Source organism: Pogona vitticeps, chromosome 1 (assembly GCF_051106095.1).
Source record: "Pogona vitticeps strain Pit_001003342236 chromosome 1, PviZW2.1, whole genome shotgun sequence".
Taxonomy (NCBI): domain Eukaryota; kingdom Metazoa; phylum Chordata; class Lepidosauria; order Squamata; family Agamidae; genus Pogona; species Pogona vitticeps.
In genome coordinates this window covers 2,758,422-2,783,398 of record NC_135783.1, presented here as the reverse complement: position 1 = coordinate 2,783,398, position 24,977 = coordinate 2,758,422, and the positions used below count along the sequence as shown (strand labels likewise).

The 24,977-nt window shown below is 49.0% G+C and overlaps 1 protein-coding gene across 2 annotated transcripts in view; it reads right to left on the bottom strand.

Annotated features, from left to right (window-relative positions):
• Window positions 1-24,704, bottom strand: part of SCARA5 (scavenger receptor class A member 5) — a 90,369-nt gene extending 65,665 nt beyond the window's left edge. Inside the window, exons 1-3 of one of the 2 annotated variants that reach the window (XM_072986216.2) lie at window positions 24,154-24,704; window positions 19,625-19,744; window positions 4,692-4,820 (exon numbers count right to left, since the gene is read on the bottom strand). In XM_072986216.2, coding sequence (XP_072842317.2) covers window positions 4,692-4,820; window positions 19,625-19,736 — 241 coding nt within the window. In that variant the 5' untranslated portion in view covers window positions 19,737-19,744; window positions 24,154-24,704. The remainder of the gene's footprint in view (window positions 1-4,691; window positions 4,821-19,624; window positions 19,745-24,153) is intronic. The other variant, XM_020812756.3, reaches the window with a different exon arrangement.
• Between the last annotated feature and the right edge of the window lie 273 nt (window positions 24,705-24,977).

Sequence of the window (24,977 nt, the reverse complement as noted above, 5' to 3'; positions counted from 1 at the left end):
CAAGGACAGTCTTTCCAGACAGGAAAATCTCATTTCCCAGATATTAAAATCATTTCCTCCGCTCTGCAGATTCCTCCATGTCAACAAGACTTGACCAGAGGTCTCGAGGTTTGCTGGACATTCTGCCGGAGATATTTGCTCAGTCCTTCACCCTCACCCATTTCAGCCGTCCTGACTCTAATCTGTCTTTCTGAGTTCACGTCAGAAGCACCGCAGGACAATTCAAGGATTTATTTGATAACTTTTGCCCAGGGATGAGCAACATCATAGCCCAGGTTCTTCTTCGTTCTTCTTAGAAGCAACCCAGTGGTGCTCCCGGAGTGGAAAAATCAGCCAAGAGAGTGCTGTTGTTGCCCTGGGGATACCCAAAAGGGTTCAGAGGGCCCATCCTCACAGCCATTAGATATGATATATGGGTCACTGAGGACACAGTTTGGGTTGGGGGAGGAATGGTCCATCCTTCCCCCTTAAGAGCTTTTGCGCACCTTTCTGGCCGAGCTGTAGGGCATGCAATCCTTTTGTCATGCTCAGTTAACTGGAAGAGAAAAAGTGGGGGAAGACTGAGGAAAAGGAAGCAGGGAGGGAAGAAGGGAGAAAATGGAACAGCACTGGAGAGAGAGAGAGAGAGAGAGAGAGAGAGAGAGAGAGAGAAGAGAGAAGAGCTGTGTAAAAAACAATAATAATTTCACTTCCCCTGATCCTCCGCAGAGGATCAGGGGAAGCGCCTAAATGTCAGCTGATTGGGCTACAAGGGATCTTTTGCCGTTTGGATAGAGAGAACATGCCAAATGGCTCATTGCTTCTCCTCACAACCTCAGCCAAGCCTGTGTAGCCTTGGCCAGTGTGGACAGACCAGTGTGGACAGGCCCACCATCTTCACATATTTTGGGACAGTGAAGAACACGTTGAAGGGCACAGTGTAGAGTGACGTCGGTTCTCGTAATGCCATTCTGTGACTCCCATTGCCTATTTTTGTGGGTGGCCATGCTTGTGTGTGTGTGTGTGTGTGTGTGTGTGTGTGTGTGTGTGTGTGTGTGTGTGTGTGTGTGTGTGTGTGTGTGTGTGTGTGTGCATGCGTGTGCACACACATGCACACTAGACTTTCCTAGGAACCCTGACTCAGCGACACATCTCAGCAAGCAATGTTCAAGATTTTCCATTTCTGGGCCAAAGTGAAAAAAGAAGTCTATTTTGTAAAATTTTTGGTCATCAACTTCTCTGTAAATCCATCCAGGGTTGGGCAATAGGTTAGCTGGATCACTAAAAAGCAGCAAACCAAATGAACTTTTGACTTCTGCAGAACTCTGCGTCAGGCATGGATGGTAGAAGAGCCTTGTAGTGCAGGGCTTAAACTGCAGCGCTGCGGTCAAGACTCTGCTCACGACCCGAGTTTGACCCCCACAGGCTCAGTCCAGCTGGCTCAAGGTTGGCTCAGCCTTCTCTCCTTCCAAGATCAGGAAAACAAGTATCCAGATTGCGGTGTGGGGCAGGGCGGGGGAATGTGTAACCTGCCTAATTAACTTGTAAACTACCCAAAGAGTTCTTTAAGCACTACAGGGCAGTACTGAGTAAGCAACACCCTTGGTATACAATCTGGCAAATGGTTCCCAATCAAGGCCAAGTTCCACCTTTGGGTTAGGAAGCCATCATCCTCACTCCGTGTGAGGCATCAAGGCTCCCCAAACCCACCCTGTCCTGCTAAGGGTGGAGAACCCCCTGCCTGTATTATCCCGGGGTCCCTGCAGCTTGATTTTATGGACCGGTTATAAAGCCGCTTCCTATGTTTCTCGGTGCTGAGCGGTCCTTGGCCCTTTCTGGGATTCTGAAGGCCGCCCAACCCACAGACCCCTCAATTGAGCCCAGAGGCGGTTTCCGATGGTTCGCGGCCACCCACTAAAACCTCCCTCGGCTCCTCGGACCAAAAGCCCAGCCTCGATACGTCTCCTCCGGTCCAACGATTACTCACGGAGGATTTGCGTGATGGCTTTATCCCCTCCTGGCTGCCCCAGCCATCGCAGGCTCGGGGGGGGGGGAGAGAAGAGCCAACGTGGTTGGTTTTGGCTGGGAGGGGGCCGTTGGGACGAAGCACAACCCGCCACAAATAGTTGGGGAAAACAAAACCAGAATTTCAGAGCCAGGAAGCATGAGCGCTCGCGAAGCTGGGGCTGCAAAACCATCAAGCCGAACCCTTCCTATGCCCTAATCTTTTCCAACTGAACAAGGATCTCTCAAACCTGCTTGGCTCCTTTCCTCCCAATCCACCTGCATCGACGGCCCATCCTTTGTTTCTTTGTGGTTTCCTAGCAAACCCCAAAGCGAAATCCATACGCCGTTTCCACTCGTCTCCATGCTTCCCACCCCCAAAGGGCGAACACATCTTTTCCGCTGACTAAAATATGTTTGATACCACCGCCACCAACGGTGCGCATTGCAGCCACTGGGCTTTTTCCAAACCACGCATAGGTCGGCCGGCCTTTGGTTCTTCTAAAACAGAAGGTGAGCCCGGCAGACGTGCTGGCGGCCCGACCGAGCTGTGCTCGGCTTCATAATGAGCTTTGTGATGCATGAAATGGACTTTCGCATCGAGCATCTTGACTCCAACAACATTCTTTTCCATCTCCCCGACAGCCCCTCTCCGCGGCTCTCTGTCTCCTGCCCTTACATTGCTGTCTCTCTGTTGACTTTTTCTAGGGTTGACGTCTTGTTGTTTTTAAGCCCGTTTCTATTGGTGTTGGAGAGACGTCCTTGAGGCGACCTTTGGGATCCGCACACTCGGATTTCAGTGGTTTCTGCGTAGCGTGGGGCGTTGCGACCTGAATGTAGGACCTCAGTGTAGCACTCATGGCTTCTCTCTCCCCCCACCCCCCCAATACAGGTAGTTCTCATTTATACAGGCTGAAGCAGATAGGCTCAAGTCTGTTTCAACCTGTATAAAATTACAGAAATGAAAAACAAAGCAGAACAGCAGTATCTTAACAGCTGGAAGACGGAAGGGGCCACCATAATTTTTGTTTCGGTTACGTCTTGGCAGCAACGCTGCCATTATAATTATTGTTGCTTCGACTGCACAAGTAATTTATTGCATTATTAAAATACTGTGTTGCTGTTGCTGGCAGTAACACAAAAAACACAGGGAAATACTCTCTGGTTCCCTCTAGTGAGCATTTCTGATATTACACCTCGTACAAAGAGACTCAAAGTTTGCTTGTTTGTTCGTTGGATTGATTGATACATCATCCTTTTAGTGAAAACACTGTTCTCAATACTTCCCTTGCTTTTAAATTTGATTTTAAAAAATCTGGCATAAAACCTTTTCAAAACCCTTAGCAACATGGTTCTAAAAATGCCTAAAAAGAATTTTTTTTTGCAATAAGAGAAGTTGTTGCTATTTGAAAAGTAACTTGGCGATGACTTCTAACATTGTTTTTCTGTAACTTTGTAGCTACTCATGAATTCCTCATTATCCAAAAAGTAACTGGATGCATGTAACTATGTTCCTCAGAAGGAGGAAGGCAGGGTAAAAATAGTTTGAATGAATGAAATAATAGATTAATTAGTTAATTCCAAGCTAATGGTTGTTGTGGGTTTTCTGGGCTCTTTGACCATGTTCTGAAGGTTGTTCTTCCTAAAATTCCATATGGCGAACCTTCAAAACATGTCCAAAGAGCCCGAAAAACCCACAACAACCATTAGATCCTGGCCGTGAAAGCCTTCGTGAATACATTAATTCCAAGCTCTTTGCCTTTCCAAGACCTTCTAACCTGCCTCATCCTTTGAAAAGAAGTCTGTCTGAGAACCAGAGAACTTCTGCAAGAAAAAGATTTGTGCTGTGATTCTGAGCGATGAGTCCTCCCTCTCGTGCACATCTGACCATCTGTTCAGGTTTCCTTTTTGACCTTTTTATACAGCGGAGCATAAGCTACTGCAGCAACATAAATTAGAATAAGAGACACCATGTGGAGTGGTGGCAGCTGGTGCACCAAATTTAGGGAGCTTATTTGGTCCCTCCTTTTATAACCATGCACAGAAAAGGAGAGAGGAGGAGGAGAAAGAGAGAGAGAGAGAGAGAAAGGGGAAATACACCATCCTGTCCTAAGTTACCATATTTTTTGTGTATAAGATGCCCCCCCCCACTTTTCTAACCCAAAAGTCAGAAATCTAAGTGGGACTTAGCAAGTGTAGGGGGAAAAGGATCAAATCCCTGGAGGATCACTTTGACCCCTCCTTTCCCTTCCACTTGTTTTTGTTTTTCTCCTCAGCTTACTTCCGTGTATAAGATGACCCTCAATTTTTATTCTAAAGATTTTAGACAAAAGTATAGTCTTATACACTGAAAAAATATGGTATCAGGGAGTAAACTCTGTTGAGCACAGTGGTCCTTACTCCTGGCTGTCAATTAAACCAATAAAAACATAATTGATTGTTCTTCAGACACCCGAAAGGCAAATCATTAGTGAAAATGCAAAAAAAAAAAAAATCTTGCCACAGAGGCATAACAATTTCAACTGTGAATGTGAAATAACGATACTCTCAAAGAGAGAGGAATAGGCCTGCTTTTTGCTGGACGCTTTTCCTTTCTCTGTCGTCCTCTGCACAAGGTTGCTCTTGAGAAACCTGAAAGCCTCGTCCTCACCGCACTCCCCTTGCGAGAACCCAGAGGCCCGCACCGTCACCTTGCCAGCAACTCTTACCTGCTAGTATGAAAACACCCACAAGGATCAGGAAAACGAGCAAATAGAGGCCAACCACGGCGTATTTAAGGGCCGCCAAGGATCCCGGGTGGCCACAGAGGCCCGGCAACTTCTTTCTTCTGCCCGGACCTAAAGAGAAGCAGAGAAAGGCCTGGTTAACATCTGACACACTCACTCTCTCTCTCTCTCTCTACTTCAATGAATATCTACGGGAAAATGACATTTACATTAAAACAGAAGGCAGAGATGATTGTATGGCTCCTTGTTCATGACGGACAGTGGTAGGAAGGGGAAATTAGTCCATCCAACCGAGTGCTGGAAGAGGCTGGATCACAAGTCCCAGAATCCCCAGCAACATAATTCTGGAATTTGTAGTCTCCCTAAAAGTAGCTTTTTCCCAAACTCCGCACCATGCCTAAGTGGAACCTACAGCTTCCAAAGCAGTCTATCTTGGAGCTGCAGCTCCTGGAGAGCCATCCATGGGCAAATAGGACTGCCTTTCCCTGTGGTTTCTGGCAGAGATTTGGAGGTGAGATTAGCTCAGCGCTGTGCCCGTGGAAAAGCAGGACGCAGCTAGGAAGGGCTACATCTGGAGCAGATCAACCTTGCAGGATCGTTGTTAGCCTCCGAACGACAAAACTGGGAAAAGAGGAGAAGGAAAACTTTGGTCCAGAGTTGTGCAAAAATGTCCTTTCACACAAAGGTTCTTTTGTTTCTGGACTCCTCCAGCAGACTGGGGGGGGGGGGAATAAATAAATAAAAGAGCTCCCTTCCACCAAAATATCATGATATCAGTTTTGGCTTGCAAGCCTCGAAGGATATTAAGGACGCCAGCCTTTGACGGAGCCGTGAAGGGGGTGGATCTGAAGATCGGGTTTTGAACTCCAGAGCCAGATACAAAAGAGGAAAGTGCTCACAAAGAAGTTTTTCTTCTTTTCATTTAAGACACCCACCCACAAACTCTTGCAAAACAGACTTTAAAAAAAATAATGAATCTGGCACAAGGAATTTCTCACAAATGTTTTTCCAACAGGAGGAATCTGGCGTGGAGCTCGCGGGCTGATGTTATTCGCCCTGAAACGAGTCTCTCGCAGAGCAACAGGAGGCACCAGAAATCGCCAGGCGCTAAGAAACGGGAGAGGAGTTTGCAAGAGCATGTGAAGAGCGCCATACCCACTGGGACCCACGTTCCTTTTTAAAAGTTTGCAGCTTAGATGTATTCCCCCCCAGTGGCAGCTGAAGAGAGGAGGCCACCCCTGACGAAAACAGGATGCGCCTGACGCTATGCCAACCTGTAGATGACCTCCAAATCAATGATTTAAAAATTCCCTACCCATTAGGAGCTATCAGGGGGTGTTCGACTACAAATCCCATCATCCCTGGCCAGCAGAACCAATGGTGTGGAATGGTGGGAGTTGCCACCCAAGAAAATCAGGAGGGCTGGGGTACCCTCTCTCTTTCAAATAAATATTTGCCTCCCATAAGCAGGGGCACTCTTGCTTCCACCTTCAGTCTGGAAGTTGTGCAAAGTTCAGCCTCTCAATCCCGGCACCCTTTTCTAGAGTTTCACATGTGTTTTACAGAATCCTAGAATGATGGAAGGGGCTTCTAAGGCCATCCAGTCTGACCCCCTGCTCACGGCAGGAATACAGATCAAAGGATGTCTGCCAGGTGGTGGTCTAAGTTTCTCTTGAAGGCCTCCAGGGTTGGAGGGCTCACCACCTCTCGAGGTCATCAATTCCATCATCATACTGCTCTAACGGTGAAGAGGTTTTTCCTGTTGTTCAGCCTAAATCTGGCTTTCTTTAACTTGAGTCCATTGTTGCATGTCCTGCACTCTGGCATGATTGAGAACAGATCCTGCCCCTCCTCGAGATGACTATCTTTCAAGGATTTGAAAAGCCCACCTTCTTCTCTCAAGGCTAAATATGGCCAGTTCTTTCAGTCTCTCACTCAGACTAGATGACCCTCAGGGGTCCCTTCCATCATTCTGTTTGAGATCAAGATCAACAGCTTGTTCAAGGAAGCACAAATCTCATCTGTATTTCTGCCTCCCTTTTGGTATTTTATTTTAAGGCCTTGAAGATTTTTTTTTAATCTGAAATTCCCTTCTGGAAGTCTGGGATCTTGCACCAGAGAAAACCAAGGAAAGAGAAACGACTTGTAATTTGGTTCCCCACAGTTTTAGATGACAGAGACTTTGGGAATATGTAGCTTTTGTCTTGGTTTGTTTGAACCTTTCGATTTGGGCTTGAATTCATGTTGTCACGATTGAATTTCAATGCCACATCTGGCCAACATCCTCATGTTTGTGTTGCTCCTTAAGAAAAGTGCCTTGCAGAACCAAGAAACTTCCATTTGAGCCAAAAAAGGATAGCAAAGAATGTTTTATGTGCCACAGGTTGTGACTGATGCTTAACCTCTGCCAGAGAGGCTGAAATGCACTCCGGGATGCTCCCGTTTCCACCCTGGTGCTGACAAAGCCACTCAACCACAGATCGCCTTTTCATATAATGAAAATTTCATGGGCCCATGCCAACGGCACCCGTCCCTTAGTATGTCGGACCTAGCTATGGGGACAGAGGCTTTTCCCTACATCCTGCCTGGATCACAGCTTGACGAGGGTTCAGAACATCCGGCCATCCAAAATGCTGTAGCTGGATTGCTGACCGAGGCCTCTTACATGGAACACCCCTTGCTATAAAAACTTTGCCGGCCACTGGATTGTTCCAAAGTCCTGGCTAGAAGCTCTAAAGCGCCACCCCGTTTGGCTCGAGGCTGTCTGAAGGACCACATCTCCCCGTATGAGCCTCCCAGACTCTTACAATCGTCTAGGGAGGCCATTCTCTGGGTTTCCGAGGCTCTCCTGGGCTCATTGGGGACGATGCGAGACGGGGCCTTTTCAGTGGCTGCTCCCAACTTATCGCACTAAGCAACAGGATTTCAGCCAAATTCGGTTTTACCCATCTGACCCGATCCTCACAGACCTCATGCCTGTGGGTACTGGCACCGTGAGAAGCCCGGGAAATATCAACGGGATACAGGGTCTTCTCAGCAATGGCTGTGTCCTTATGGAATGCTCTCCAGCAAGAGTTACAGCAGGCCATTCATGCCATTAAAAAGCTCCTGTAGACAAGACTTGTTTTGGGAAGGTTTTGGACATGTTCTCCCCAATTAATTGGGAACAGACGTTGGAGAAAGGGAGGTCCATGTTATCTTGAGTAACCTTTGTTTTGCCGCCTGCCTTGTTTGCTTATTTCTAAAGATAATTTAGCCACTGTATAGTAGATTTTATAATTATGTTTTATTTACATACTATATATACCCTGTTTCCCCAAAAATAAGACCTAACCTGAAAAGAAGCCCTAGTAGGATTTTTCAGGGTGCTCATAATATAAGCCCAACCCCAAAAATAAGCCCTATTTAAGTCAAACCCCACCCTCCACCCTTCACCAGAAGATGACAGGACTGTATTTGAATCAATGTCAATGGTTGTACATGAAAAAAAAAATCCCCTGAAAATAAGGTTTAATGCTTTTTTTGGAGCAAAAAAATAATATAAGACCCTGTCTTATTTTTGGGGAAACATGGTATGTATATTTGTACACCACCCAGAGTAGCAATTTTGCTAGACAGGCAGTATAAAAATGGAATGAATGAATGAATGAATGAATGAATGAATGAATGAATTGTTTTTAAGTATTTGTTGAGTTGCCTTGAGTCCATTATACCAGGAGAAAGACGGAACTACAGCCCAAAAAGTTGGCAGTGAGATATAGATGACAGTCTCAATTCCTTCTAACCTGCACACCTTAGGATGTGACTTTGTAGTCCTCCCGGTGAAGACCTTCCTCTGACACCAGCACCTGGAGAATCGCAGACCTGTAAAGCTGGAAGGGACCCCACGAGACCAGGGTCATCCAGTCTCACCCCCTGCCAAAGGCGAAGCCATTTAAACCATTTGAGAGTGGATTCACCTCCCAGGGAGGTTTCCAAACCATGCTGGGGTGACCATCCACTGCTGGAGATGCTTCAGGTGTGGATTCCTGTATCAGCTGGAAGATTAACTAGATGGCCCTCGGAGGTCCCTTTCAAACCCCACAATTCTGTGATTCCATGAAGAAGCTCACGGGTATCAAATCACATCCAAGCAGTTGATCAAGACAGATGGTTTCTTTACAGAGCGGATGCTGGTTGAAGAGAACCTTCTTTTCCTCCCCAGAAATGCATGCATGCCCATTTCCTTCCATCATTATCTGCAGCCAGATACGATTTTTTTTTAATAAGATGGGAGGCAGATGTCGGTTGAGTGTCCACACGACACATGACTCACCCTAATCTCACTTTCTAACTTGCCTTCTGCTACTTTGCCGGGGGGGGGGGACCACATCCTCAACAGCTGAGTCCCATTAGTCAGGCTCCCCAAAGTCAGAGCCTAGAGGCAACCCTTCATATTTGGCTGTTCCAGAAACGGCAGCCAGGTTTGTTCTTCCAGCTGCAAATTTATCCCATCTCCTCGTGCTTTATTGTCCTGTGTTCCTTCCTTCCCCTCCACGTTGTGGGGTACATACGTGCACGCACCAGCACGTGCAATAGAATGGCCTTGATGAATTCAGAAGCACCAGAATATGTGTCGGCTGTTCTCAGCGCCGGCGGTGCATTTAATGTGACAACACAGGGACCATGTTGCTAGACCGGATCGCAAGCCTACCTACTCCAGCCTCCAACGGCTTTGCTGGTTGAGGATGATGGAAGTGTAGGTCCAAACACACCAGCCTAGCGAAGACCGGATCCTTTTGCTCCGTATTAGAACCATTTCTCTCTTTTGACAAAGGAGAGCATTCCTGACTTACAACCCTGCCCTTGATTATCATAAACGTCTTTGGGACAATCATCAGCATCTGATGATGATGCCTTCGATGAACAGTGTTGGGGCCTTCTGTGTCTCACTAGGTTAAACCTCTAGGGGGGGAAAAAAAAACCAAACCTTCAGCATGATACTGTTAAAAGAAATCATGACTTTTGAAACGCCAGGCCTACGATATACCGTGTTCTTGTAAAAATACAGATCATTTCAGAAGGTTTTAAACTTCCAGCAGAATTCTCTGGATTTATTCCTGCGTCTTTCAGTTTCACCTTGTAAACCAACATTTGCTCCTCTCTATAAATCCATAACGGAGGATAAAATTACAGCCCGGAGCTGTCTCCGATGCGCCAGAATTACGAGGACTCCCCTTTTCCACCCCACGTGACAGCGAAGAGGATTTTAGATGTTTTCCTGACCTTTTTAGATTAACCATAACTTGTCACATTATCCAAGCCCAGAGAAACTTTGGCTAATCTTAATTGCGGTTTGATGAAAGAAACAGATTCGGATAATGGTTTATGAGGGTGGCTTGTTTTGACAAATCATAATTTAGAGGAGTTCTATGTTGGGACATGGGAGAGTATTAGACAGATAAATAGTATGTAAAGATTATTCCGGGTCAGAGAGGCCCCCGCTAACCACTCAGGCACACTGTCCAGACTTTCCTGATGTAGATAAACTCCAGGAGGGCCAAATGTGCTGATGGCTGAAGGAAGCCTTCCCGCCCAGTATCCTCCCAGCACCTTAAGACACTCTGACAACTCAGTGCACCAGGGAATTTCCAAAAATCCACAGCGTTGTTTTGTTTTGTTTTACTCTTAACAACAATCCTGCAAATTAAGAATACCAAAATTCCCATAAAATACACAAGTGCCTAGTAAGTAATGAGCCAAGTTCTTTAGTACCAACAACCACAACCCTCTTATCCTCAAAACAACCAAATGGCTCTAAAAACGTTTATGTTTTATTAAATGTGGTGAAAAAGCCAAAAGGAATAACCTTCCCAAACAGTTTCAAACGCTACAGAAACAATCAAGAAGAATGCAAAGGAGGATTCAAAAAGTTTTGAGATGAGAATAATTCTAGAACAATTCCCAGAAGAAAACAAGACCACTAGCTATCCTAAACGATACTGACATTCTGGCAGAATGTCAGGTGAATCCCAAAGTGCACATCAGGAAACAGGGCAGCAGGTGAGCATAGTGTTCTCCTTAGAAACACTAAGTTAAACTAAGCAACTTCTCTCCCTACCTTTTATACTCATCATTCCATTTTCTAGACCTTTCAAGGAGAGGCACCAATCAGCTTTCAAATAGCCCTGAACCTTCCTAAAGAAGACAGTAACTTCCCTTCTCTTCACCTGAAACTATTCCTTGCTAATTAGCTCAGTACTAATGAGCAAGCTCTGGCCTGGGAGGTTTCTCTCCCCCAGAGATAACGCACAGATGTTACAGCCTCTCAATTAATGTGCTTTTTGTCTCCTTTCTCCTGGTTTTTCATCACAGGCATGACCAGCTCTGTGTTTAAAAAGGGCAGCCAAAACGATAACCCCTTATTTTTCAGGCAGGCAGGCAGGCAGGCAGGCAGGCAGGCAGGCAGGCAGGCAGGCAGGCAGGCAGGCAGGCAGGCAGGCAGGCAGGCAGGCAGGCAGGCAGGCAGGCAGATAGATAGATAGATAGATAGATAGATAGATAGATAGATAGATAGATAGATAGATAGATAGATAGATAGATAGATAGATAGATAGATAGATAGATAGATAGATAGATAGATAGATAGATAGATAGATAGATAGATAGATAGATAGATAGATAGATAGATAGATAGATAGATAGATAGATAGATAGATAGGCACAAATCAGGAAAATGGTGAATTGTTTTGATTCATGATTCATCAAGGTCAACAAATCATGAATTATGAATTTACAAGTTTTTTCTGATAAATCAATTCATCAATTCCCTATAAAACCAGGCACCTAGAAACACCAAATTCACAGGTAAGCTTCTACTAACTCTCCTCTACAATCCTTCCAAAGCAGGTGAAGATTGGTTTTCCCCAAACCAGCTGCTCAAGGGCACTTTCCTGGGGGGGGCACTTTGTGGGTGTATAACGTGGATGTCTGAAACCCAATCTTTACCAAACTTGGAGGGATTATAGAGAAGGGGAAGCTTCCCTGCAGTTTTGGGTTTCTCTAGGTACCGTGGCAGCCACTTTATAGCCAAAAAATGTGATGAATCAAAAATTGCTAAAAATTCATTGATTCGTGATTTGTCAGGGGCATTGATTTGCTGAATCGACTATTCAGCAATTTTTTGAACAAACTTGGTGTTTTTTTTTTAAATCCGTGCCCCTCTCTATAGAACACCCCTCGATAGGGTCTCCAGCGTCTCGTTCTGATTTCTCAGCCACAGTCTGGGATCTGGAAATTCTGTCCCCAAACCTGTGTCTTTCAGCCCAACGCTTGGCAAACCGAAGCACACACGAGAAGCGAGTGGAGATTTTCCGAAGCCTTATGCGTCTGCTGGGAGATGTGGCTCCCAGCCAGGAGTCTCTGGTTTGTTTGTTTTCCCCCAGACTCTGTCCTGCTGGTGCCACGGCTGGTGCCGCAAGAAGGCCCTCCAGGTCTCGTTCCCCGGGGATCGCCTTCCTCCCTGCCACGCTCCAAAGGGCAAGGCGAGGCCGAGCGAGCGCATGCGATCCGTGGCTCTTTCTCCCACCCTCTCTGCTTGTTCCTGGCTTTTCGTGGAGCTAAGATGTGAATGCAACACATGTGCAGAAACCGCTGGATGTGACGCCACTGAGCTCTCGTCCCGGCTGGACAGGGGTGGAGACGGGCACCCAGGCTTTCAAGCCACCTTACACACCCCACCCAAAAAAAGCCAAACCTTTTTCTCCATCTCCACAGCCTAGTAAGGCCTTTGCGTCCTGACCTGGACAACCACAGAATCGTAACAGTCTTGGGTGACTCCAGCCGGTGTTAGGAACGCTGGCAACCCTCCCTCCAAAAACCCGAAGCGCTCGCTTTACATTTAATTTTATTTTATTTTTGCAGCTTGTTTTTTTATGGGCTCCCCCACCGCACAGCTCAGCTGGAGTGGCGGAACAGGGCAGCGACCTCTTCTGAGCGCCTGGGGACATCAAACCCGACCCCAAATCCGCCCAGATTGCTCAGCCCTGCTTTACATTGATCACAGTCCAGAGGTCAGGCGAACTTGTGCTTAATCGAAAACAGACGCGAGTGCTTTCCGATGTCCTTGCAACGGCACAAGGGAAGGAAAAGACGGTGAGGGTGGGGGGGGGGGAAGGAGGCCACCCTCTGTGGCTCATTCTTGGAAGATTGAATGTAGACTTAGCCCAGGGGTGCATGAACCACTATACGCATGTCCTTGGGAATGTGGCAAAAACTTTTGCACTTGCTTCCTTTCTACACCCAAGATGAGGCAAGTGAGGATTTACACCCATACGCCGAAGGCAATTTAGCAGAGTCTGCACCAGATCTGTAGGTCTCTGGGTCTCAGATTTTGTGCCCGTCGGTTTCACCACCATTAAACCGGTTTTATAGCTTTGGAAACCTCCCTAGAAACCTCCTCTTCCTCGGTTCCTTTGCTGCTGATTTTCCATCCACAGACATCTTTCTTTTCCTCGGTACCGTCATTCCCGTGGCTTTTGCGAACTAAGGAACCAGAGAGGGAGAAACCCCCTTGGAGGCAGGACGGGGCAGGGATGAGGGTGCAGGAGCCGTTCTTGAGGGGTCTAGATCCTCACTATGCCATTTAAAAAAAGGTCCACCATGCTGGGCCACTGAAACCCTGTCTGTTTGTCTGCTCTACCTCACAGGGTTAGTGTGAGGAAAAAGTAGGAAGAAGAACAGCCATGTACAGCGCTCGGAGATTGGTCTCCTTTTCTATAATCGACTTCTGGCAAAAGGTCAACTTTTCAAACGCCCACCTTATGTTTCTGGAAGCTGGCCGCTGTTGTTGTAGTAGTTGTGTACCTTCAAGTTGCCTCCAACTTACAGCGACCCTATGGATGAGGGATCTCCACACTGTCCTGTCCTCAGGAGCCCGACTCAGCTCCTGTAATCTCAAGCCTGTGGTTTCCCTTAGAGAGTAAATCCATCTGACGTTGCGTCTTCCTCTTTTCCTGCTGCCATCCACATTTCCCAGCATGAGGGTCTTTTCCAGAGAATCTTCTTGCCTTCTCAGGAGGTGCCCGAAGGAGGATGGCCTACGTTTCGGCATTTTGGCCTCCAAAGAGAGAGAGAGTTCATGCTGGATTTGCTCTAGTAGCCAGTCATTTTCCCCAGAGAATTTCCTAATGCTTCCCAGCCACTACCAGAAAGAAAAATAAAAGGGGGGGGCATGTGTGCATTAGTAAAATGTGTTCCCCGAAAAAGGATCATGAAGCAATTCAACCCTGCAATCACACCAAAAGTCTGACCTATCACTGCACACTGGGAATGAAGTGGGAGAAACACAGAGCAGCTAAAAACTCAGGCAGATCACATGCACAACAACCAAGACGCACATCTGGATACACACACACACAAACACACACACACACCGACTCCGAGGGAGACATTACTCTCATCAGTCAACTCTGTTCCAGGAATCAGGACAGATCATCCAGGCGTCCAAGGTAGGAAAACAAAACCCATCACATGTCAGATGTTTGCACTTAAGGTTTCCGGATCTCAGGCTGTGAGCCTCCCCCTGAATATTTTCGGCCAAAAGTGACGTCAGGACAGAACAAACCAGCAAGATTTGTACCTTAGGCCTCCAACCCTTCCACCTAGCTGAATAGCTGTATAGCTCAGCAGTATAGGTAGAAGTTGGGAGTTCGAATTCTGCTTCTGTGCCTGGTGGGAGAAAAGCCAGCCTGGGTGGCCTTGGGCAAGCTGCACGGTGGTCCCAAGGCTGCCCCTAGAGGAAGGGAACGGCAAAGCACTTCCGTCTGGAAAACCCTGCAGTTCAGAAATGACTTCACAGCACATGATTGTTAGATGGCTGGATAGCTCAGTGGTTTTTCGGTCTCCGGCTCCGAAGCCTGAGGTCGGGAGTTTGATTCCTCCATGGGGCCTCCTTGGCCGGGGCTGCTCTCCATGACCCACAGGCTCCCTCTTCCAGCTCGGCCGTGTTTGGTTTCCTAAGAAACACAGCTTGACTTCACCGGAGTGACCCAAACAGAGAAAGTTGTCTCCAAAGGAGTTAAAAGTGGCGAGAGGCGTTGGATGCAAGCAGAAGCCAACCAGCTTAAGCGGCTGTGCGGGGAAGGCTTGCAGCTGGCCGGGCTCCCGAGCAAGAAAGGGTGGAAGTCGCTCTTTGCATTTGCTAGCAAAGTTGCCACGGGATCCCTGGAGAAAACGCTGAACTTTAATGGAGGATCTTTCTTTCAAGTAGGGCTCGTCCAGCCGGTGCTTTCTAATGTTCCTCTACCCTCTCTCCATCACGGGTCAATACGTAACTAATGACCGGCATCTCCTTATTGTCAACCGTCTGTCGGCAACGCCAGGTCCCGGGCCAAACAGATGGAAGAGGGAGGTTTCACAACGAGAAGAGTTGCTGTGTTTGTTTTCCTGACATTCACGCTTCTATCAGGCCCCTCGAGGCGCCAGGGAGGAAACTGGCCTGGAACTCCAGAACCAGCCCCTCCCGAGCCCCCGACCTCAGGGAGGTGGTCACAGTCAAGAGAAAAAGCCGTTGGTTTCTTACTAAGTCGCTAGACGATGATAATCCGTTCCACTGAAATTGCTGTTTAGCGAAATCATTGTCCAACGAAAAGCATTTCCCTATTGGAATGCACTGAAACCTGTTTAATGTGTTCCAATGGGGAAGAGTCGTCGTTGTCTAGCGAAAATCGGCCATAGGAAAGCCGCTTTGCGAACTGCCGATCCACTGTTTAAATCGCTGTCTTGCAAAACTTAGATCCCCAAAACACTCATTTTGTGAGTGCGGAGGGAGCTGTCAAAATCATCGTCTAGCGAAAATCGGTTTGCGAAGCAGGGACCAAACATTGTCCAGCGAAATTCCCTCATAGGAATCACTGTTTTGCGAATCGCTATAGCGATTGCAAAAAGTCAATGTCTAGCGAAAAAACTGTCATGCGGGGTAACTGTCTAGCGAGGCACCACTGTATAAGAAATCTGGGCCTTTGAACAAGTTCTCCTCGTAATGGAACCGAATGAAAATCTCACCCTTTTTTCCCCCACCAGCCTAATTCAACAGGTGTAGCTCCTGTCCTTGAACAGAGCCTCTGGAGCATGCCTGCTGTTGTTAAATACTGCATAAGGAGCACATTAGAAGGAAGAAACGGCCCTACGGGAGGAGGGAAACACCAGCGGGGGGTGCCCCACTGGGTGGGTTGCCTGCCACCCCCTTTCCCGGAGTTTGGGCGACCAAGCCCTTGGAGGAGGAAAGACGGAAAGAACTGGGTATGTTTAGCCTGGAGAAGAGAAGACGGAGGAGAGACAGGAGAGCCCTTTTCGAAGACTTGAAAGGCTCTCCTATGGAGGAGGGACAGGATCCGTCGAGTGCAGGACACGCAACCGTGGGCTCAAGTGACAGGAAGCCAGATTTCGGCTGAACACGAACGTCTTAACTGTTAGAGCAGTACGACAATGGAACGGGTCACCTCGAGAGGTGGTGGCGAGCGCACCAAGGTTGGAGGCCTTCGAGAGGAATCTTAGACAACCCTCCATCCGATTCGCTTTGCTTTGAATTCACACCCTGAGCAGAGGGGTTGGACTCAATGACCTTACGGAATCCGTCCGATGCCTCGATTCTACGTTTTTATGAATTGGTTACATAGCAGCTCCCCGGGAAACCCCAAGCGATACTCTCTGGGTTGAACGGAGGTGGGGTGCCTGAGAAACCCAGGGCAGAGCACCCACCGCCCAAAACCCATAAGGTGGTCCCCAGGAGGGCCAGGCCAGCCCAGAATCTGGGCAAAGGAGAATTCCACCATGGCCCGAAGAGGAGGAGGGTGCAAACCGACATCTGAAGCTGGGAGATATAAAGGAGGCCTGGGAGGCAGGAAGAGAGAGACCCGGAGGAAGGGAGGAAAGAGAGAGAGAGAGAGAAAGCTGAGCAGATAAGAGACCTCTCTGCTGACATGATAGTAGAAGAGGCTTCAGGAGAGGGGGACGGGGGTGACGAGGCGTTCTCGACAGGGATATCAAAGAGAGTAAGACCTCCCAGAAGAGCCGGAACCCACCCACCCGCCCCCCGGGCAGCTGGGAGTATGGATATCAGGAAGATCCCTGGACCGGGGTCATTGTACGACAGTTAAGGGTGCCCCAGGAAGGAGCTGAGAGCCACCCAGACCCCAAAGCCTCTTCCTTCCACAGCCTGGTTATTGGGCAGAAAGGGAACGCGGAGAGCCTAGAGGTTGGCCCTCTGAAGCTCAGCCCGACCAAACCACTAAAACCCAGCCGTGGCGCTGGAGGAAGCAGAAGATGCAGGAACGCCAACGGCTCGTTGTGGAACGAGAGTCCACCAGCAAGAACGAGGATGGTCCTCGCTGCCCTCGGTGTGGGCATACAGACCGTCTCGGCAGTGGAGGTGCGAGTGGAGGGAGACCACCGTTCGCCCTATTAAAGGAAGCCGTGGCAGAGACTGGATCGAGGGGGGGGCATACCTGAAGGGCTCTCAGACATTCAGAAGTATTTGGGGGAAGGGAAGGGATGTGACCCAAAGGAAGCTCATTGTGCTCGGTTTCCTCCGTCCCCAGTTACAATAAATCCAGTCGCTTCTGGATCATCTTGAGAGCCATCCATGGAATTGGGGATGGAGGAAGGAGGGTCAGACCCTACTTCAGCACTAAGGGGGACTGAATACTCCTCTAGAGTCCTGTGTTCCCGTTCTGGACACCCCACTTCAAGGAGGAGGATGACCAATTGGAACAAGTCCAGAGGGAGGGCAACAAGGAGGATCTGGGGGGAGGAAACCAAGCCTTATAGGAGGAAAGGCTGAAAGAACTGGGCAGGTTTAGCCTTGAGAAAACAAGGCTGAGGGGAGAGAGGAAAGCACTTTTCAAATATTTGAAAGGCTGTCAGACAGAGGAGGGACAAGATCTGTTCTCCATCATCTCAGACTTCCTGCAGCTTCAGCCCGTTGCTGCCTGTCCTGCACTCGGGGAATGATGGAGAACAGATCCTGCCCCTCCTCTGTAGGGCAGCCTTTCAAGTCTTTGAAAAGGGCTCTCCTCTCTGCCCTCCGTCTGGCCGGTGCTGCCTCCTTGCCTGGACTTTGCAGGATCAGCAGCACCGGTGGGATTGCTGACCTCCCCGTGTGACAACTGAGACATCATTTGCTTTTCAGAGACAAAAGACCCTGGTTTTGCCTGCCTTTTGCACACATTCACGATCAGGGGTGGGTGGGGAGGAAGAGCAATCTTTCTCTCACGCTTGCATGGCGCCGAAGAGACTCGTCGGACTTGAACTTCTTGAGGCGTCTCGTCGACTGGAGACCACCTTCAAGTGAGTGTCTTTTCCGCCTGGACTGAGGTTGGATTTCTGCCTTCCGCTCACAACTTTGATCGTCCGGTTTGCAAGGGCGCCCTGCCAACCGCCGGGGCTCACAGCAAGGGCGAAGACCATCAGCCTCGAGGCAGAATGGCCAGGCTGATGGGCAACCCGAGCTTCCTCTGAGGCAGGACACGTTTAAAGCATCTTGCTGTTTCCAGCATTGTCTTCACCTCACCAGGGAGCAGAAAAGGTCAACCGCCGAGCCTTGTGCCTCGCCAGACCACACGGGGACACCTCCTGGCAGGAGAGGGAGCTGCCACAACCCTGCCCGCCTCTGGTATAGAAAACAGGAATCCTGGCGCACGGTGCGGGAGTCACGGCCACATGCCCCTGTGTTCATTTCCAAGCCCTCGGAGTGCCCGCTCCTGGCCAGGAGGCTGACATCTGATGCCGAGGGGGACAGCTCGCGCCACGGAGCTTTACAGCATGCTCGCATGTCAGAAAGCGTGGGCAGTGTTTCTGCGCCAGGCGCGCTATTCTTAGAACATCTTGGCATCGCCAAAGTGAGGAGGAACTTCCACTGAATGTGCAAGGGTGGGAGGGGGAGGAAAGCAGATTTAAGGCAGGCTGGAAGGAGCAGAAGCAAGAAGGATGAAGGTGGGGAGGAGGGGCGGCCAGCTTGGGAGTTGTAGAAACGAAACCCTTCCAAGCACTGAGTTCCAGTCACGCTTGCAGATTGAATCCACACATTTCTCTGTGATGCCAAGAGCGGGTTTTTGCATTCACTATTTACTGCTCGCCGGAGGCTGTAAGGATGGGACTTCAGGCTTTGGGGGACAAGAACATCTCACCCGTTCCCCCTTCTGGAAGGTCCACCTGAGAGACCCCAAACTGTGGCTCACCTGGGAGAAAAGGCCTCAGCTGGAAAGCTCTGGGGCCCAGCTAGGCCTAGTTCCACCTAAGCTTCCTGTTCCGGCCCCACGGCAAGCTGGGAGCTTTCTTGCCGAGGATGCTATGAGCGCCGTGTTCTTTTCTTTCCCAAGTGACACACAAATAAATAAACATGGCAAACAAAAATATATGCATAAATATGAACCCTGTGCACAAACATGTCTTAGCCAACGTGGAGCCTATGTGAAGGATGCATCTATTAAGCAAAATGCATGCATTAGGAAAATGTGCGTGCATGAAGAAAGCACAAGAACAAGAGGGATCGTCGGATCGTGAGGAACATCCCAAAAATTAAACTAGCAGGTTTCCTATATCAAGATGAGACAGACGAGTAACTGGTGCCCTGTGGCGGGTACAGCAGTGGACGTTCTTCAGCCACGAGAACTCGCAAGGGAGGCGACACCGGCAAAAGCAATAAATATCTAATTAACCTTGAAATGTATCTCATTTCCCTGGAAAACCCTGTTATAGAAGGAGCTCTGCCACTGAGCTGGAGCTCCTTAATCCCCAGAGGTCTGGATCAGGTCTACTCACACTGGAATTTGCAAAGGACTTGTTCCTCGGCGTCCTTAGTCAGAGACCACCCCCCTCGGCTCTCGAAACGGCACCGTCTCAAACTTCTGAATTAGCTTCCAACTCTGGGCACTCACCGTCATCACAGAGATTCAGTTTGGAGAGATTCTTCGCCTCAAACGGTTCCTCCAAGATGGATCCGTTCTCCTTCTCCCCGAAGGTGTGTAGGTACATGGCTTTGCTTTCCATCTCTTTGTCTGCAGAAAGCGGAGGGAAAGGGATCCAGTCAGAAACGGGTGCAGGATACGCCACGCAGGTGCAAAACTGTGAAGAAACCCTAGGCGCGCACCATGCGCAGAGGTTTGGCTACACTCCCGGGTCTCACCCTTCAACCTGTCCCTCCTTCAAGCTGTACGGCAAAGCTTCTCCCCACCCAAGGGCTGAATTCGATCTCGAGACCGTTCTTTGCGGGGGGGGGCACATACCACTGGTGGGCGGCGTCAAGGGCAAATCAGGATCAAAAGGGCAAATCAGGATCAAAAGAAGGAGCAAAGGCACATGGGTGGGGCCGAGGAGGCCAGCACATTTTAGCTTAAGAGTTCCTACTGCCTGTAACCCCGTGTCAATGTACATTAGAGACAGTGCATCACAAAAGGGCTGAAATTGTGTTACTGTAACACGGGGATTTGGGCACGCTGTCTTAACTGAGCAATCAGCCTTGCAGAGGGAGCTGGGATTGCTTCCTGATGACCAATCACTAGACAAAGAAAGCTAACTGGCAAGCTACAGGAGGTGGGAAAAGCTCCTGCTAGGACAGTCCAGAGTCTTTCAGCATTTAAGGATTTTTTTTCCTTCTAATGACAGGTGACCTATAAGGTAGAGACGAACCTCAAAAAACGAGAATACCATCAAACAACGGTTCACTGAGAAGTGCAGGACTTCCCATATACCTCTATACAGAATCAAAAATTTTTAGTCTATGACCATTTTCAGTGATATAGAGGTAAATTTGGAAACCTGCAGGTTCCTCGTAATAATTCCCACAGCTAAACCAACTGACCTCTGCAGAAGAAGAGCCCAAACACACCGATGGCTAGATGGAGCTATTTTATTTATTTATTTATTTATTTATTTATTTATTTATTTATTTATTTATTTATTTATTTATTTGTTTATTTATTCCATTTATACCCCGCCTATCTGGTCATTGCGACCACTCTAGGCGGCTATATCAACCAATGATTTTTTTGAATTTTTGTTTCCACGAGGGCAGGTCTTTTGCAAAGTTAATGGCTCTTAATTGCCCATTCAAGGGAAAACCACCCTCAAATACTCTGACTTCCAACAGAGGCAGTTTCTAGTACAATGCATTATTCCTGGGGAAAATACATTTGTGTTCCAACTCCCCTGGGGAGTTGCAGCTAAGCTTAGACAGAAGACGGAGAGAAAGTCATCCTTTCTGCTAATGGAAAAGGCATGACGAGGCTTTGATCCTGCAAACCAGGCTTCAATGGCCTCAGCAGATAGGCCACAGCATGGATTCAGCCCAGCCTTCCAAGACAGATAGAGCCCTTTGTGAAATCAGAGCCAGTGTTATAAATGATCTTTTATATACTGTAGAATTGCCATTTTCTCACAAAAGAGAAAAATGCATTCAGCACCAAATAAATAAATAAATAAATAAATAAATAAATAAATAAATAAATAAATAAATAAATAAATAAATAAATAAATAAATAAATAAAAATCAGTGCCCTAAAGGCCTTCTTAGGTCTTTAGGACGGAGGAGGGACAAGCATCTCCCAAGTGTTCTCACCGTGGGCCAAGAAGAAAGGTGAAAAAGACAGGGGAGTTTTGCCCAGATCCTTTAATTCCTTCCTTCCTTCCTTCCTTGAGGGAAATATTTCTCTCTCCCTCTCTTGGTCCTTCTTTTGGCTGAACGCCGCCTGCTCAGAGGACAAACAGCGTGTCCCAGAAAGGTCAGTCTCACCACCTGTAGCCAGAAGATCAGATGCGCTCGTTCGTTCTACCGCTGACCCCGCGCACGCCTGCCTCCGCCCGGGAGCGCAGCGTGACTACGGGCTCAGGGCATTTGGCCGGCGCTTCTGATTTCCAGGAATAAAAAGCCCTACCCATTCTGGCCCACAGCTAGGAAACCTTCAAGCTGGCACTTGGTACTAATTGGACCAGCCGGGCCCTTAAGCAAAACCCGAACACGGCGGAGACGGAAGCCAGGAAACGGCCCACCAGGCTGACCCCGTAATTCTCTGACCACAGAGGTCAGATCTGGCCTGGCCCTCGGGATGGCCTTGACTGAACAGCAACCTCATCGCCATGCAAGAGGACCGAGAGGACCAAGAACAGCTTCTTTAACACGAGGAATGCGGTTTACAAGAAAAAACTTAAAAACTGGGTCTGAGAATACATCGTCCTTTACTCTGCGTTCTTGATCCTGCAATGCACAACAGAGTTGCGGACTTTAACATGGACAAATATAAAAGTGAGGAGCACTCGGAAAGCGGACTTAACACGGAGTGTAACTAGACGGTTTCGTCCAGAGGGGTAGCCAAGCAAGAAATAAATGAAGAATTAACCAGAAACTACGAGACGCACAAAGTTTAGGCAGCTGGGATATTTCCTCACTAAACAGTTAAGAAAGTTGACAAGGGGGGAGGGGAACGGATTTCTTTGAAATGCGATTCTGCAGGAGAGTTTTGTGGCTACTCTGGATGGCCAGAAAAGACGAACAAGTGGGTCCCGGAGGAAATCAAGCCTGAACTCTCTCTCTCTCTCTCTCTCTCTCTCTCTCTCTCTCTCTCTCTCTCTCTCTCTCTCTCTCTCTCTCTCTCTCTCTCTCTCTCTCTCTCTCTCTCTCTGGTGGCAAAAAAAGAGGTTAAAACTGAGTCTGTCCTACTTAAGGCCCATCACGAGAAAGCAGGATTCACTAGAAAAGGCAGGATTCACAAGGGTGAATTGCAGCAGGAAAAGAGGCAAGAAAACCCAATACAAGATGGACTAAATCGCTAAAGGAAGCCACAGGCCTGAGTTTGCAAGAGCTGAGTGACGGAGGGCAGGATCTTTTGGAGATTGCTCTTTCATAAAGTTGCCATTAAGTCGAAGGCGACTTGACCGCAGGTAGCAGCAAGAAATGAAACTTCAATATTGTTTCAGATGATAAGGTGAGACAAACGGATCGGTGGTGGAGGAAGGAGACGAGGCTGGGGAATCTGCTGTTGGGTTCAAAGTTAAGAAAGCCATAATGACTTCCAGCTCCGGGTGGAAGAAAACCAGCAGGAAGGCAGCCTTCGTCCAGGGAAAAGTGGCTACTTTGCAGGTGGAAGGGGCCGTCGGTGGCTCACTTCTTGAGGCAGAAAAGGGGGGATTTGGGAGGAACAGAAAGATTGCCCTGTCCAAGACCCCGATCCACCGAAGGTTCTGCCCTGGGGGACATCCACCGCCTGACTCCTTCTCAAGCTGCTACCTATCCAACGTGCTCCTTGTGAGCAAAAAAAGAGCATAAAGCGTCGGTTGTTTGTTTGTTTCCTGCGGACAAGACATCAAGACAAGGATCAAGCGACACCTGACGCACAGCCGCCTGTCCTCGGACTGGAACCTGCTCGGGTGCCCCAGACCTGTGAGTCCAGCAGAGGTTGACGGCTGAGAAATCAAGACTTGCCAACAGAGTCCAGTTTTCCTTCCTGAAAACCAATCGCAGAAGAAAGCAAGGTGATTTGCAAAAGGGGGGGAAGCTGAGATGGCCCCAGACTTTTCAGCAGATTGAGACAGGTCACGGCAGTGGCGTAGACCGCTCGATGGGTCCGTCTACCCATGCCGCCCCCCCCCCCCGGTTGCCTCCTCTGGCTAGTAGTAGGTCCCCCCTGGTTGGCATGAATCCTGCTGCCTAGGGGGTTCTTTTTCACAGCAGGCACCAAAGCTAGTTTTGGCACCTTCTGACCAAGCCAGGACCAGTTCGGTTCCTCATCGGGACTGCTGGTCAGGCTTGAAAGTCCAGTTTGGTCAAACTCACAACAGCAGTGCAAGCCCATTCGCCCCGTTGGCTGAATCCTTGACCCAGGCACACACCCCAGTGCCCTTTGCATCCCCGAGAGGGGATTCCAACCTGGATCTCTGAAGATCTAGTGCAGAAATTCAACCATGACCGTGCACACACACACACACCCCTTTCCTTGGGCTGTCGCCCTGCTCCACTCAGCATTTCCCCATTAAAAGCCACAACATTGGAGGGAGGGGTGAGCCGAATTCTCATTATTTTGCGAATACATTGAATTCTCATTATTTCATCAGTATCATCATCATCATCACCACCGCCTATCCTCTTATTCCAAGCCCCCTGCTCCCTCTCGGCTGTCCTCACGAACGGCTGCACAGCTCAGTGGTTTCGGCCTCTGGCTGCAGGGCCAAAGGCTGTGAATTCGATTCCACCCCATCCACCACCCCTGTGCTTCCTTGACTGGGGGGGGTGGACTGGATGACCCAAGGGGTCCCTTCCAGCTTGGTGGGTCTTATTCCCATTTCGCAGGCAGGGGAGGGGAGGCTAACCGAGAAAGGACCTCAGCAGTGGCTGGACATGGAGAGCCCAGGAGGTCCTTCCACCACCTCCAGCTCTGCAATCAGGAGCTGTCCATGAAGTTCTCTCTTTACTCACCGGGAGGCAGGGTTCCGTGGCAGGCTGGCTGCTCGTCTCCTTTGCACCCTCTTAATCCCTCCTACCGCAAAGCATGGTTGCAAGAGAGGAGCAGAAATTAGATGTATGTGGGTTTTTTTTTTAAATGGGTCCTTTTTTCCCCTCCCCTGCTAAGTCCAGTCCTTCCAAGCCAAAGGAGAGAAAAAGGCCGGCTTAGTTCGTTAGGGATGCTCTCCAGCGGTGCCTTCCATGGTCCACCGGGGGAATGGGATGGGGAAATCTCCTGCAGCTTTCCGTCTCACGCTTCCAGGCAGGCAACAGGGTTCCAGATGCCCGGAGCAGTTTTTCCCCCAAATCCTGCAACCGACCAGCGTCTCCTGGGCAAAGCTGGGGGACTGGGAGGTGTAAAGCTGGAGCAAGCAAGCACTCAAGGGGGGTGGAAAGTGGGTGGGGGGCAGGACTAAGGCGAGGGAGAGCCCCAGGCAGCTCCAAAGGGCTGGACTGTTTCGATCTGCAAAAAAAAGGTTTCTCTCTCTCTCTTCACCCCCACCCCCCCGCCTCCTCCTTCGCTTGGAGGGATGTTTTAAAAAGTTCCCAGGGAAAGTTTGAGAGGGGGGGGGGGAGATCTTTGGGCAAGGGGCCGCGCGCGCCCTCTCGTGGCCGGACTCCGGCAAGGCAACCGGCCGCTTCGCCGCTCCTTTTTTTGCAAAAGCCAAGCCAATAAGCCTCGCTTTATTTAGAGAGTGAGGGTCTTCTTGACAGCCAGCCAGTACGGAGCAGCTCAAGGGTCAGATCAGGAGGACTTGGGAGACCCGGGTCCCAGATCCCTGGGAAATCCTCCCCTT